General features: G+C 43.0%; 2 protein-coding genes across 2 annotated transcripts; both read right to left on the bottom strand.

The window, feature by feature from the left end:
• Nucleotides 1-4,074: 4,074 nt before the first annotated feature.
• LOC139914039 (transforming growth factor-beta receptor-associated protein 1) lies at nucleotides 4,075-10,029 on the bottom strand. The gene is made up of 11 exons (XM_071902228.2): nucleotides 9,336-10,029; nucleotides 8,425-8,619; nucleotides 8,072-8,226; nucleotides 7,171-7,253; nucleotides 6,661-7,008; nucleotides 6,417-6,474; nucleotides 6,193-6,336; nucleotides 5,848-5,988; nucleotides 5,591-5,750; nucleotides 4,807-5,228; nucleotides 4,075-4,218 (listed from the first exon to the last, which is right to left on the bottom strand). The coding sequence occupies exons 1-11, from the start codon at nucleotides 10,027-10,029 to the stop codon at nucleotides 4,075-4,077; spliced, it is 2,544 nt and encodes an 847-aa protein (XP_071758329.2).
• Nucleotides 10,030-11,430: 1,401 nt separating this feature from the next.
• fhl5 (four and a half LIM domains 5) lies at nucleotides 11,431-13,916 on the bottom strand. The gene is made up of 6 exons (XM_071902200.2): nucleotides 13,833-13,916; nucleotides 13,428-13,608; nucleotides 12,924-13,098; nucleotides 12,375-12,544; nucleotides 11,995-12,181; nucleotides 11,431-11,805 (listed from the first exon to the last, which is right to left on the bottom strand). Exons 2-6 carry the CDS (start codon nucleotides 13,587-13,589, stop codon nucleotides 11,654-11,656), a joined length of 846 nt encoding a protein of 281 aa, XP_071758301.1. The 5' UTR covers nucleotides 13,590-13,608; nucleotides 13,833-13,916; the 3' UTR covers nucleotides 11,431-11,653.
• Between the last annotated feature and the right edge of the window lie 574 nt (nucleotides 13,917-14,490).

The following is a 14,490-nucleotide window of genomic DNA, read 5'->3' on the forward strand; positions in this document are numbered from 1 at the left end:
ATTAGCCTTGTGCAGCACAGATCATTAAGCTAATGCCACTTAAGTAATTGAGGAATATATCTATTTCTGGTTGACTGCAGGTCAGAGAAAGAACTGAAGTTTCTGTGTACATCTGAAGCTGCTTTTGCTATTTCTGTGAGATTTGCTCTGGCAAGTTCGTTGAAAAGATAGTGGGAGCGATGAGAGTCACCTAAGCACTTTGCCAGAAGTCGTTATGTTCTAAAATGTGCACTGCATCAATATTTGTAATAATGTTATTTACTTCTTAATTACACTGATAATCTGGAGGCAAATAAATAATATTTTTGAAGCAACGATTATTATTATTCAAAAGTGCTAAATGGGTACAAAATGAAGTATATCAAATCTCCCTCAAAATATCTAGTCAAAGAAAATAGTCTTGTGCATTGACAGAGGAATACAGTGGAGCTTATTGAGCCTGTGATATTATCCCTCTAGACATGGTATGACTTGCCATACCATATGCTTTATTACCCATGTGTCAGTGCGGGAGGACTGGGTGGGAGTCTGTGGTCACTGTCTCTGCCTTCTGTGTCTCCAGCGGGCCACACTACACATTTCTCCCAGTGGCATGCTGCCAAAACACAAGGTAAAGAAAGCCATGAAAATGACAGCGTTGCGTTAGGAGTTAAAAAATAGATATGTTTTGATCGTCCGCTTCAGCTACTTGTTCCCATACTTGTTCTGCTACAGCTATAGCATTAGTTTTGCCAGGGAAAGTGGGAATTAAAGAAAGTTCAATCGTTTAGGTTTTCTGCTACCTTACCATTATTGCTACCAAAAGGGTTGCAAATTAAGATTCTCCTTGTCTCCCGGCAACCACTAACAGACTGAAAAATGCGTCATAAGAGACATGATACAGTAATTTGTGGCTGCGTCTCTATAAATATCTACGATGCACAGCAGAGCATTGTGTATTCATTTTTTTTCCCATAGGCTTTATTCATTGAGCTACCTGCTGTTTGCAATTTTCATGCTCAGAACATTCATTCGTCCTTTTGAAATGGGTAAGTTACAGTTCAATATATTCAGAAGCATACAACTTACAGAAATAATAATAAAATCATCCTGTGGCAGATGTGCTGTATACAGTATTTAGAAATAATGTTTCCATGATATCAAACTTGAAGATATGAAATAGTAAAACAACAAGTCTCATAACAAGAATCCTCTGTGAAGAACATGAGACAAAAAAAACTCTGTGCAAGTCTCTCAAGTAGTTTTTCACGCTCGTTACAAAACAGCGTTCACATTGTAAACAGTAACATTCTGCAAGCCAGACAGCGGACTTTTTTTTCTTAAATTTAGAAAAAGCGCAAGAAGAAAATGTTCTTGTTTTGCCGCCTTCTTCTTCCGCTGGCTCTGTGGTGGCATGGATATTTATAATAGGAGACCAATGTCTGGATACCCACCATACTTGCCTCCATAACTGTTGATCTTTGCATCCAATCCATTCCCCTCAAGTGTAAAACGACCATCTGGCCAGCGCCCCTCAGCGATCCAGGGCTTCAGTCCAGGGTCCAGGGCCACGGCCTCCTCGCTCACCCAACATTAACCACACCAGACTGCAAGAGCGTGACACCCACATGTACAGGCGCTGATCATCATTATGATTCTCTACTGCAGATTTCAACTTCCTGTACAGTCTGAGTAGACCTCTGCATCAGGTGTGAAAAAAAAACTAAAAAATTGAAGTTAAATACAACAAATTAATGTCTTACGGCTGGGCAGAAGGAGGGGCGTTTGTATTTGTGTCTGTTTATTTTTACCTTTCGGGTTCCTCAGGCCTGTTGGCCAACATCAAAGATGAGAAAAACATTCTTGAGGGCAGCAGGCGGCCCGCAAGCGTTCAAAACAACATTCGTGTTCCCTGAGGATGTCCGTGAGAGGAAGGGAGTGGTATGAGCCCGGCGTGCTGCAGGCTGAGTCCACCCAGTGGTCACTGGTCATCAGGCACGGCCCAGCGCTCAGCCACTCACAGGGCAGCAGCCGCTCACTCAGTCAATAAATACCCTGACAGGTCCATTCACAGCTCACAGCAACATATCACACAAAGTAAGAATGGAGGGGATAGTATTTTTTTTTCTTTCCAGCATTTGATACTCTCTTCGAAGCCATGCAGTTCTTATATCATTTACATTTACCTTTCATCTGTTTAACTCATGCTCAACAATAGATTAAGATTCATTTCCTAGATTATCAAAACTACAAGCAACCAAGGGAGAGGACAGCAAGGGTCAGAGCCGTAATGACCTGACAATATTCCATAGTGCAATCATGTAAGAGAGAAGTCCTAGGAAAAGAATAAAACTAGAGCTGAGGAGAAAGATAGAAGGTCTTTTTTAGAGAGAGCAATTAGAGTGAGAAGAGGAGAGGGGATATGAATCAGTTGGGGGAAGACTGACAATACATTTCATCACCCTCAGGTGAAAACCTCACAAATCCAATTTGTGTGATTTTCATACTTTAACTTCAATTGAAAGATTACATGCTCGTCTGTGGGTTGAGAAAATTCTAAAACGCTTGGGTTTATAAAACCTTTTTCCAAACCAATTAGAGAAACTCAAAAATGTATGGCTAAAACTAAGGCTGTGTTTCTCGGTTCCTGAAAAGTTGACATTTGGGAGATGCAAGGTTTTCACCTGACAACTGTGATTTTGTCTGAGTTTATAGGTTTATTCTGTTTATTCAGGCCAGATTCATGTAGTCAAGCATGGTGAGAAGTCTCAAGTCAAATCAAGTTTATTCATATAGCCTTTAATTATAATCACAGTCTCAAAGGGCTTCACAACACAACACCCTCTCTGTGAAACAGTAAATGAAAATGACACCCCTGTGACCTCAGACCCTCAATGAGAACAAGGAAAAACTCCCATGAAAACCTCATTAGCACAAAAAAAAGAGTAAGAAACGGACGGTCAGGCCTGTAATTTCAATACACATAATTCACCATATTCCTACAGTACAATTATTCACTCACTCCAGGCCAAAAACACTTGCACTTACGATCAGGCTGGCCAAATGCACAACTCAGGCTTCTGTTCCAGCCCCTTAAGGCGTCTCCTTAACTCCTTTCCCAAAATGCATCAGTATAAAGAAAAACTTGCATTTATGGTTAGCCTTAATGACTAAATTGCGACAGAAATAGACAAATCCATGTTGAGTGTGGTGTCACTTAATGATATGTGTTTAAGTTTATTTACAACAAGATTTCCATACTGTATTTCCTGGATCGACTGGGGTTGTGTGTTATTATTTGGAAGCACACTGTGATGTTCCCTAATGATATAGGGATGATGTTGGTAAAATTGCCTCAGATTTCATATTCCATACACACAGACATGTCATTTTCTGCTTTTATAAAATTAGTTTATAACAGAAAATGAACCCAGCGTTGCGCTTCCTTAACGTATTTACTTTTCATTTTTAAAACCTGTAATTGTGATTTCTTTTCGGTCTTAAATGTATATTAATACATCAAGCAGCAGCTGAATAAAAGTCTCTCACGTGCCGTCGGTTGTTGACATTGACATTCTATTTCCATCTTTATGCAGACAAATATACACAGTCGGTGGAAACCATGATGGTAGGGATGCATATATACAGCGATGGAGGATGGTCAAATTCCCTCGGGTCATCAGGTTGACCACAGGTGGTTTCCCTGTAAAATACCACTGTCTGATCAGTGAATATATGCCCCTGAGTGTCCTCCACAACTCACTTTATAGCTATTGCTGTCTATAGTTTTCAAGGAAATGGCTCAGACATGCTGCCCGGAAAAGTGCATCGCTTGCTTTTTTGCATTTTGAAACCAGTTATTTGCGCAATGTATTTTCTTTTTCTAATTAGGGAACGTGTCTAGTCCAAGGTCCATGAATTGAATCCTTGTTGAATGTGCCTAGATGACACACTCTAATCCGGCATAATTATCGACTGAGAGGCAGACACTTATCTGGCCAAATATAAACGTGATTCTCAAGGGTGCTCAGACACACACACACACACACATACAGTATATGCATACACAGACAATAGATGAGTCCATTAGTGTCTCTATGATGCTGTGTAGCCGGTGCAGCTTGTGTGGATCAGCTCACCCTGCAGGTTACAGACAAACTGCGGCTCTGTTAGGTCCCTCTGACAAACCTGGCACACCTGGCCCTTGTCCACTCTGAACATTGTTTTTGAGGCCTGGGTCTGAAGGGGAGACAGTGGGAGGGGCAAGGGAGTTCAGAAATTGGGAACAATGATGCACATGATGAGCCAAACACTGGGAAAGTATGAGAGACATTTCTATGTCTGTGTTTTAATTAGCAGTTTCAACTTAGTTTCACTCTGCATTCCACATTATGTACTCCTGCATGTTATCTCCTTCATTCCTTTATACTCCCTGTGCCTTATAAGCATAATAATCACCACCTATACTCATTAGACACCTATACTCATAAACTGTATACATATATATACTGTATATATATGGTTTAACTTACAGCTGTATGTATTCACACATATTCTGCTGCTGTGTAACGTTTATTTACAAGGACAGGTGAATGCTCAAGAATGCCTTTTCATGTTTCCCCCTCCCTGTGTGTGTTTCTCACTACAAAGAACCTAGTTATTCTCATCTAACTCAGAGAACAAAGAACACTGCCACCAGTGTGTATAATAAACCTTTTTGGAAAGAAGACACAGACCTCTCCTTGAATTATTTGTTATTTGTTTTATTAATCAGTTTATACTAAATTCTTCAACAGAAAGAAATGGGAAAGAAGTCGTAAAACTCACCCAAGTGATCTTGTGTCTGAGGAGCTCGGCCTGGGCCAGACCCCTCTGCAGCCCTCCCATCCGCCTCTGGTGGAAAGTCTCCCTGAGGGATCCCATTAAGAACTGGGACACCAGCTGAACGGACCAGGAGCCAGGCAGGAGCTGGATGACCCTCTCTGGTGCGAAGACCTGGGGGTTGTTGTTCAGCAGGTCGGCGGCAGCGCTGGTCAGGTGGTCGGAGCTGAGGTAAATGTTGAGCAGGGTGAGCAGCAGGGTCTGCCTCAGCGGTCTGTCCTGGCCCTGCGCAGCTCTGCAGCAGAAGGCCTCCGCAGCGCGCGGGTCTCTCTCCGTGTGAACCAGAATCTGCAGAGCCTGGGAGTGTTCACCTGCCCTACCAAGCAGAATGGCTTTCTCTACGTGGAGGGCTGTTGGTTCGACTCGCTCTGTGATGTGGAAGAGCATTTGAATAAAACAACACTTATGATTCTATAGAAAAGAAGATACAAAGCACGCTGTACCGAAGTTGCTGGTGTCAAAAAAGTGTTTTTGCAATCCAGGGAGTTAGATCATGAAAAGAGATAGATCATGGCCTCTAGTGCTGGAACATGCAAAATGTAGTGAAAAGTATTAAAAAGCCTTTATTGTATTGGCTTACCTCCATTTACTATTTTTTGAGAATGGCCCTTTTTTTTACTCTTTTACATTTTGCATGTTCCAGCACTACAGGCCATGATCTATCTCTTTTCAAGACATAATTCACTGACTATTTAGTAATTATGTACTTTGTGATAAGATATTCACAAACCGTATACAGTGGAGATGTCATAGAACACTGAGTCCCATAGCAGCTGCTGCAGTTTCCCTCTGGTTTCCCCTGCGTCTGATTCTGTTTCCTCTTCCTTCTCTAAGGTTTTCAGTGTCTGAGTAACATAAGCCAGGGCCAGCAGGTTGTGATGTCTCTCCTCCTGGGGGCAGATTCAGGTACACAGAGATCTGTGGTCATTTCTCAATGCATTCCAGGTAGGGAGTCCATTTATTAGAGTAATTAGCTGCTGTACCCACCTCACTATTCAGGTCGTGAATTAAGAACTCAAGATACAAAAGCAATGCCAGTGGGTACTTCTCCAAGAAAGCAAGCACATCTTCTGTCTCAAATGTGACTCGGTCATCTGGGGGACGCTTGGTGAAAATCTGCACTCCGATCTTTTTAAGATCAAGGAAAACTGTAATTACTCATTTGAAGATGGTATTAATAACAAAAAATTGGCTCATATTTGAAACCATCCAATTAATACAGTAGGTTACATTTAACTCTGATATTTAGTTTGAATGTTTATACCACATGGTTATATTGTGCGACTCTGCCCTCTGCAGTTAAGCTGAGAGTATTAAAAAACGAACAGGCACCTCTTGGTTTCTCTGCAGAGCCCAGTCTGCAAACGTCCACACAGCATCTCTGTCTGTCCACTGACTGAGAGTCCGCACTATGTGCTCATACACATCTGAACAAGAGGGGTCAGCATGGTGGCCATCTGCAATCTTCACCCAAGTCTATAGGAATATAGCAAAGCTAAAACATGTTTTCCACATACAATCAGTAAATACATGTGTGGAGTCTTTGGAAATGTTACCTTTATTGCGTCGGTTTGCTTCCCATGGTTCTGATAGAGTAAGCCTAATGCAAAAAATCTGAAAATGGAAAAAATCTGCATCGTTCAGCAAATATTCAGCAAAATATATGAAAATTATACAAATGATAACAAATATCTCAGTCATTGAATTGGAGCCTCTTCTTTCAACAATTTTGTCATTCAACAAATATGTTACCTTATCAATGAGTATGGTTATAAATCACCCATGATCATTTATTTTCACCTGTTGTGCTGCTCCAGAACAGAAACACAGTAGTCCAGCCTGCAGGCATTGGGAGAAGCTACAAGCTGCTGCAGGTTGTCGGTGTCGCCCTGTTCTGCGTACAGCCTCAGGAGGGCACAGTCCACCTCCTCACTGCACCTCAGGCCTTGCTCCATCCCCCTGACTTCTCTGAGGAAATCACCCAGGAAGTCCAGGTAATGATGAAATGTGGTTCTGTCCTCTTGCCGAAGCACCTGCAGATCCCTGCCCTTGCTCACTTGATCAAGCTGGGATTGAAAGGCCTCGCCGACACAAGGCTCCATGTCTGGGTAGAGGCTGATGATTTCTCTGGGGTCCAGCTCACCTTTTCTGTTCAAGTGGGTGATAAGTATCGATCTGTGTTACACTTCAGTGTGCAACAAAGCAGAATAGACACAGCATTCGCGAATTACTACTGCACAGTTTGTTGTGACTCATGTTGAATTTGGAACAGACGTTAGAGAATTATATGCAAGGGGGTTTTGCTCTCACATGAATAGATCCCTGGCCTCTGAAAAAGCCTCCTGGTAAAACTGAACAAATCCAGCCAGGCAAGTGACGGCCTTATGCAGCTCCTGCCAAGAACAAATATTCTCTCAGACCAGGCACACATTGCATGAGCATATTCTTTTTAATGCATGAATATTTGAACTGGAAATTAAGGAGGCAGAAGATTGCACAGCTGTCCTTAAATCTCCAGGGCAATACGCTACAATCCGGGATATTCAAACGCTACGAAACAAAGCTTTTACGGGACAAAGCGTAATGAATGAATAATGAGTCATCAGGGTATTAATTCTAACATCCTCAGCCTAACCTCTAACCTGTAACCTGAGATATCGCACAGATTACACTAAATCTCAGGCACCATCTGTTGTCCTTGGTTGTATTCAGCCTACTGGAATACACCTGCTATAGCAAGTCAGTCCATGCCTCCACATTCTGCTTCAATCTATTCTACAGTGATGAAATATTACAGTAAGTTACAGTAATACACTGTGATGCAATGCCAGCTGGGTTTGTAATACATGCATATTATCTATACATCAGTGGTGTGTATGCATATCTAAACTGGTGGAACTATAGCAGCATCCGAATAGGTGGATTATGTTTTTTTTTCTTAGATGGAGGAGTTAAGGAAGATAAGAGATTAATCCTTGTGTTTCGTCTAGTTATCCTCAGAAATGTACTTTTGCAACCCTTGGGAGGAAGAACATTAAAATGTATATTTGTACTTTGTTAGAGACCTAGATTTCAGAGTGGGAACATGTTTGCTCTCCGCTGTGTGCCTATTCATTTATTTATATGAGAATATATTATATTGAGGTCCTTCTACGTCTTCGATGGTATTACTTGAGGAAAAACCGGAGCAGTTCCTTGTGCTGTGTTTCACCTTGTAGGAGTGAAGTGGAAGGTGGCTTTGAACTCCGTCCAGCAGCGATAGGGCCTCCTCTGCTCTCTCGTGTCCTACAAGAGCCTGGATCTGCTCCTCTAACGGCACCAGAGAGAGGCTGAAAATGTCTCTCTCGGTGAACACTAACACGCCATCTGAGGGGAGATTTGTTGTTTTTTTGAGACACTCAATGCGTAGTAACAGTGGATGCGAGAATGACGGATTGAAATGTAAATCGAGGCAGACACAAGGCTAGATTCTTCATAACAAACTGTCATTTGGCAGGCGGTTTACGTGGCCCTGTGGTTTACAATCTGCCAGGATTAGGTGATGGAGCGACGGTGCCAGCGTACCTGATGTGGAGAGCAGACCCCTCGCCCCGCTGAGACTCACAGTCTGTTTGAGCTGCTGATCCAACATGCTGTAGACAGACAGCGCTTGGGGCTGCAGGGTCAGGATGTAAGGGAAACACACTCCCGCTGCCAGCACCACCTCAGGCCACTGCAGGGGAGGGCGCTGGCATATCCCTGTCTCCATCACAAACATGCCTGTGGGATAAGGACAGAGGAGTGATATATCAGCAAGACAAATATCCTCTGGCTAGATGGATATATGGGGCAGCGCTGTGAAGTGTTTTCCCATATATGCTGCTTTGGAACGGAAGCGGATAATGATGCATGTAGGGACTCGGCGATGTCTGTACTCTACAGTTTTTCTGTTTTATTTCCTTACAAGAATGCTCTGTTGGAGGGTTGGGGTCACTTCATGAATGAATGAACTCCTCAACTGAGGAACTGGAATTGGAATTAGAATTGGAAAAAAAAAAAAAAAAAAAAAATGGAAATTGGAATTGAATTGGAATTTCAGGAACTTGAATTTAATTCAATGAGATTCTGCGAAATTCCATGTTTTTTTTGTTATTTCGTACCACATATCTGAGATTACTGAATATCAACAACAGCAAATGAAAATGCATAACATGTAATTGTAATACATTGTATTACATTGTATTATTGAATGTATTTGATTTGTTTAACTGTCTTTTATTTGATTCATAACGTTTGATTTATAATGTTTAGCAAGTCAAGACAAAACTCTCTTAGGGTTAGAAGTGGAATTTCATGGAATTTAATGGAATTCAATTCTGTTTCCTGACATTCCAATTCCATGCATTCTCAGTTCAATTCATGAATGGCCCCAACCCTGCTCTGTAGGGGATGTCCCATAGAACCACATGTACCATAAACACTGAGACAGCTCTTACCCAAGGATCCAGGCCCATTCAACAGGAATTCCCCTCTTCCCGCCGAGGTAACGATGACATGCTGCCTGCTGTGATTGTGAGGGAAGAGCTCCACGCTGCTCCCAGTCTTGTTATCATAGAGGAGGTATCTGTCACTGGTAGCTACACAGAGACAGGCGCCATCTACTGCCAGGGCCACCGGGTCCTGGGGCAGAGGGACTTCCTTTACAACCTCCCACCTGTCCACCCCAACCATGTGGATCCGCACCACTTTCCTCCGGCTGGAGGAAGTCACCATCTCCACACACGTTGACTGGGACTGGGCCGTGAACGGTGATTTGCATACCTCAAACAAAGATACATGCTGGATCTTCTTCAGAGTGGGAATGGGCTCTAAGGAGAACATGTTGAGGGCGCTGACGCACCGGTCCCACAGTACCAGCAGGTGGTTGAACACTGGGACTGCCCTCATTTGGGTTACTGGACTGCTTGAGCCTAGTTTTCTCACCCTACCTTCCCTGGTTTTGCTCTGACCAGGGTTCACATCTCCATTTGTGCTACTGGGAAGGATGAAGTGCTGCACCACTGAATCTTTAGTCCCTATATACACATTCCGGTCATAGCACTCAAGGCATTGGATGCTAGATTTGTCCTTTTCTTTTGGGGCAACTTGCTTTTCATAGACGTGTACTTTTGTGAAAGCTGTCAAAGTCATTGCGGATATGTATGGATGCTGACTTTTAATTCTAGAAAGTGAAAGAGGGCAAAAGAGCTCAAGTCCAATGTTATTCAAATAATGGCTCACCAGTAATGAGGAACAGAGATATAGTTCATGAATATTGCCACTGTAAAAAGCCCTTACAATAGGTATCTGCCAAAAGCAAAGCTATAGAGCTCATAAAGAAAATGTCATCTCCTTGAAATGTGTTCTAATTCAAAAGAAGTCCCTACCTCTGTGCTGCTCACTTCTCCTGCTTGAGTGTTTTGCTCCACTAGTTTGTCTGTGTGAGGTAGTTTCATCTCCCCATGTGACTATGTCCTGACAGGAAGTCTGTGTCAGCATTTTGCGCCACTCATCCTGGCATGCGAGGACAATTACACAATTCATCCAACAGTTTGACCAAAGAAACTGTTTTACAAGTATCATAACAATGGGTATGGTGAAGGAGGATATTTCGAGGTGCCCGCAGAGGTCACGGTGACTTGTGTTCTTGGCTTCTGCATGGACCAAAGTGGAGGCTTTGGTCAGTGGATAATTTACAAGTAGAAGAACAAGTGATCTGTTGACCAAACCATATATGGTCATCCTCCCTTTGTTTACAATATGAACCAGCTGGGAGTGAAGAGGTCAAGAAGCGACACACACGCCAGAGGACAGAGGTTTTACAGTAATCATTGTCTAAATGGTAACTGAGAAGGGACAGTACGGCCATAAAAAAGGAAGTGAGAAAGAAGATCAGCATTTCAAACGTACCATTATGCCTGTACTTGTTACACTGAACTTCGTGTCTACTGTCCCTGCTAAGGAATTCATATAAACCGACATGTATAGACTTCTCCTCTGGATGGCATCATTGGAGCAAAATTTCTTCACTAAAGACATTTCAGAACCAGCAAGAGCAGGCCTCCAATATTGCACTATTCAAACCCAGTTCAGCATGATACCCATAGTTTATTATGGAAGCAAAGTATCACAGAAACAGTCCGTATAGCATATAATGATATTCTGAGAGTGAAGCATACATCAATCGTACACCATTTAAATTCTATGCATCCTCTGAACAGATTCCTTATCTTAAGTGCAACGGATGTACTCTCATATATGAATACAGTGGAAACAACTTTATCTATATCATAGTTACAGATAAGAGGAATTGAAATTCAGACCTGCATCAGAGGGAAGCATTAGTTTTCAACATCATTTTGTCCTTGTTACAAGTTAAAGTGTGTGAGAAAAAAAAAAAATCATGTTGTAAAAATCCACATAAAGTGTTTTGACACCATGGATTTCTCGTTCATACGGAACATTTATTGACACTGGCACATATGGCTTCCTGCATAATTTAAAGATACATAATGTTTAACCACCACAGTTTGTGTGGTGGTGTGTGTGTGTCTCTGTGTGCGTGTGTCTCTCTCTGTGTGTGTGTGTGTGTGTGTGTGTGTTAATCATTCACAAGACCAACACCATTCAGAATTTGTATATGCATCAGCCAGCCTGCTGATGTGCCTAATTTAAGAGCAAGAAGAAATATTCATGCATCCTCAGTATCTACTGTATATCATTAGAATTTGAGCTCTGTTGTTATCGTATAAGGCTGTGACCCCTGGTGGAAAGGTCACTTCTCCCGGCCGCAGTCGGTGCACAAGATGTTGTCACGCTGGGTGAGGAAGCCGCGTCCCACCAGAGACACGGAGCACTGGGTGCAGGTAAAACACTCGCTGTGCCACTGGCGCTCCTCAAAAGAGATGTACTTGGCCCCGGCCAGACCTGTACGCATCAAATAGAGATCCACACAGACACACACACACACACACAGAAGAGGCAGGTTAATTGAGGATCTTCACCTCGTATGGCCCGACAGTTCCCACACATGAAAATAGAGGCTCCAAATCCAAGCTGATCCAAGCATGAGAGGAGTCAAAATGAATGAAAACATTAGCGCAGCCTGTGACTCACTGGTGATGGGCTTGGTGCAGCCCACACACTTCTTTGCATACAGGTTGCTGAAGCATTCGAGGCAGTAGGGGTAGTTCTCTCTGGAGGTGAAGCGTTGACCTGACAGCTGCTTCTTACAGCCGATGCACAGGAAGCAGTCACGGTGCCAGGGCTTGTCTTGGTAGGTCACTCCACCTGTTGTGATGGCCTAGAGGCAACACAAACACAGGCTAGAGTAAAAAAAAACACACACACAACCACAAACTGGCACACGCTGACACTCCTCTTGCTATTCATCTTCTTACTATTCAGCAACAGTGTGAGTAACATAAAAATGTCACAGAGTCAGGTAGATTTATTGCAGCAGTCAATAAGTATAAAACATTTAGCTGTAACCTTACCTTCTTACAAGCACAGCACTGGTAGGCAAACTGCTTCTCAAAGCAGGGCACACAGAAGTAGCCGGTGTCTTTGGGGATGAAGGACTTGGTTCCTATTGGCTGCTGGCAGCGGTGGCACAGGAAGCAGGTCTCATGCCAGCTGTTCCCCTTGTATTCCATTTTGCGGGAACCTGGCACAGGGGATGAGGAGCAGCTTAGTCAGCATATGGTACCTCTATGACAGAAACACATTCCTGCCCAAAATAGACCACCTCTATCTGTAGGGGAGGACAACGCAATCCTCATAATCTAGCGTGGGCCAATGCTGAAGTAATTGAAGCATTGCTATGAATAAAGAGCTGATATGAGGCCACCTCGAAAGATAGGGAAGAGAAAAATTGCATTTCATGTCTGGTGTTAAGTGTTAAGCTTCTTTTCTGCACATGTGATAATCATCGCCATAATATCATATCATTTTTTGTTTATTTTGACTGCTGGAGCAGTTGGGCATAATCATTACTGTCATCATCATCATCATTGTCGTCATCGCCGTCGTCATGCCAACCGTACCTGGCATGACGGTTTTCTTGCAGGTGGTACACTTGGAGGAGTGCTCATGGGAGTAGCACTCTGTGCAGAGCAGCAGCTCATCCTTGGCAGCAAAGGCCTTTTCCACCAGAGAGCGGCTGCACTTGGCACACTTGAAGCATTGCTCATGCCAGTGGCGATCCTTATAGGACAGGTCCTATCAATGTTGAAGACATTATTTACTGCACTTGTCAGCGGATGTAAGGCGAAAGGTTTGATTTAAAGCTGGCATGGTTAGGAACATGGCAGGATAAGTAATTCCAGTGGGGGTAATGGGTTGGTGCGTGGTAAGGTCTACATTAACCTTAAAGAAAAAGGTGGTTTAAAATGTTTCTCGCCTGTTTTAGGGCATGAGCACTTTAGGCCATCATAGACATAAAGCTGTAACCGGTACTTTAAGGTATTTTAGCACTTATCTTGTGTCTTCTTTCATACATTGCTGACGTCAAAACCGTTATTCTCAGGTCAGCACTGGCACTCCCTTACCTTGCAGTTACAGCCAATTGGTAAAGAGCAGCCCTCACAGCAGTTAGCGAACAGGTTCTCATAGCACTTAGTGCAGTACTGCGTGTCCTCTTTCATTATGTACTTCTTCCCCAGGAGGGAGTCTTTGCAGTAATGGCAGTCGAAACGCTCGCTGGTGGACATCGTCGCTCGCTTTTCTTAGCTGCAGGTCAAAGAGAGGAGGAGGAGGAGGAGGAAAATTGCACAATGAAGAAGAATAGGAGAAATGGAAAAAAAAAGTCCTGTAATAGGCCCTCTTTCCTGCAATCAGAGTCCAAGCAATCTCATCCCCTTCTCATCAACCAAGAGGCCAAGCATTTTTCCCCTCCTTTCAAAAGCATGTGAAAAAAAAGCAAAGTTCTATTAAAGAAACTAAGAAGTCTCTACCTCAGTTGATCTGGGGCGAGGATGAGGCTGAGCTGGGGGCTGCAGAGAGCGGTCCAGGCACAGGGATGGGGCAGGGATGAAAAGGGGTAAGGCAGGATTAGGGGTATACACTGGGGGGGCTCATCTATAAATACTGGCCCTCTTATTAGCAGTAATCTCTGGGGAGAATGGACATGCTCCACTGCACCATTCTGCACCTTTTAAGGGAGCTGGTGGTGCACACAGCACCAAGCCCGTGAATTGATTTAATCATTGTTGCTTTATCAGAGAAATGCAGAAAAGCGATGAAAAATGCATGTTTATGAACAAAGGAATGTATGCACCATACACTGACACTGTAGAAAGAGCATGTTTTTTAATCCATTTAAAAATCTTGATATATTTACATAAACTCTGAGTCTGAATTGAGGAAAAACGTGTGAATGGAAGATATTCAAATGCTGCTGGTGGGAGAGATGAAACTATGTAATTCATGCTATGACATCAAGCCCAAATCTTTGCTTTCCATCAATTTCACAGAAATCCACATCAGCAAAAGAATACTTTTGATCCTAAAACTGTTACATCTGTCATCATTTACACACTAATATCCAGTTTGGCCATTGGTACCACAGTACAGTAGATAGATAGCCATTTGGCTGTCGTGACACTTGTGGCC

The sequence above is a fragment of the Centroberyx gerrardi genome, chromosome 17 (assembly GCF_048128805.1).
Source record: "Centroberyx gerrardi isolate f3 chromosome 17, fCenGer3.hap1.cur.20231027, whole genome shotgun sequence".
Taxonomy (NCBI): Eukaryota; Metazoa; Chordata; class Actinopteri; order Beryciformes; family Berycidae; genus Centroberyx; species Centroberyx gerrardi.

Excerpts from the sequence above, each read along its gene's own strand:
- fhl5 (XM_071902200.2), bottom strand. The coding sequence starts at position 13,589 with ATGTCCACCAGCGAGCGTTTCGACTGCCATTACTGCAAAGACTCCCTC. Across the intron at positions 13,099-13,427 it reads CAATTGGCTGTAACTGCAAG|GACCTGTCCTATAAGGATCG; the intron begins GTAAGGGAGTGC and ends CAACATTGATAG. Across the intron at positions 12,545-12,923 it reads CAAGAAAACCGTCATGCCAG|GTTCCCGCAAAATGGAATAC; the intron begins GTACGGTTGGCA and ends CCCCTGTGCCAG.
- LOC139914039 (XM_071902228.2), bottom strand. The coding sequence starts at position 10,029 with ATGACTTTGACAGCTTTCACAAAAGTACACGTCTATGAAAAGCAAGTT. Across the intron at positions 8,227-8,424 it reads GGGTCTGCTCTCCACATCAG|ATGGCGTGTTAGTGTTCACC; the intron begins GTACGCTGGCAC and ends ATCTCCCCTCAG. Across the intron at positions 6,475-6,660 it reads GTTCTGGAGCAGCACAACAG|ATTTTTTGCATTAGGCTTAC; the intron begins GTGAAAATAAAT and ends TTCCATTTTCAG.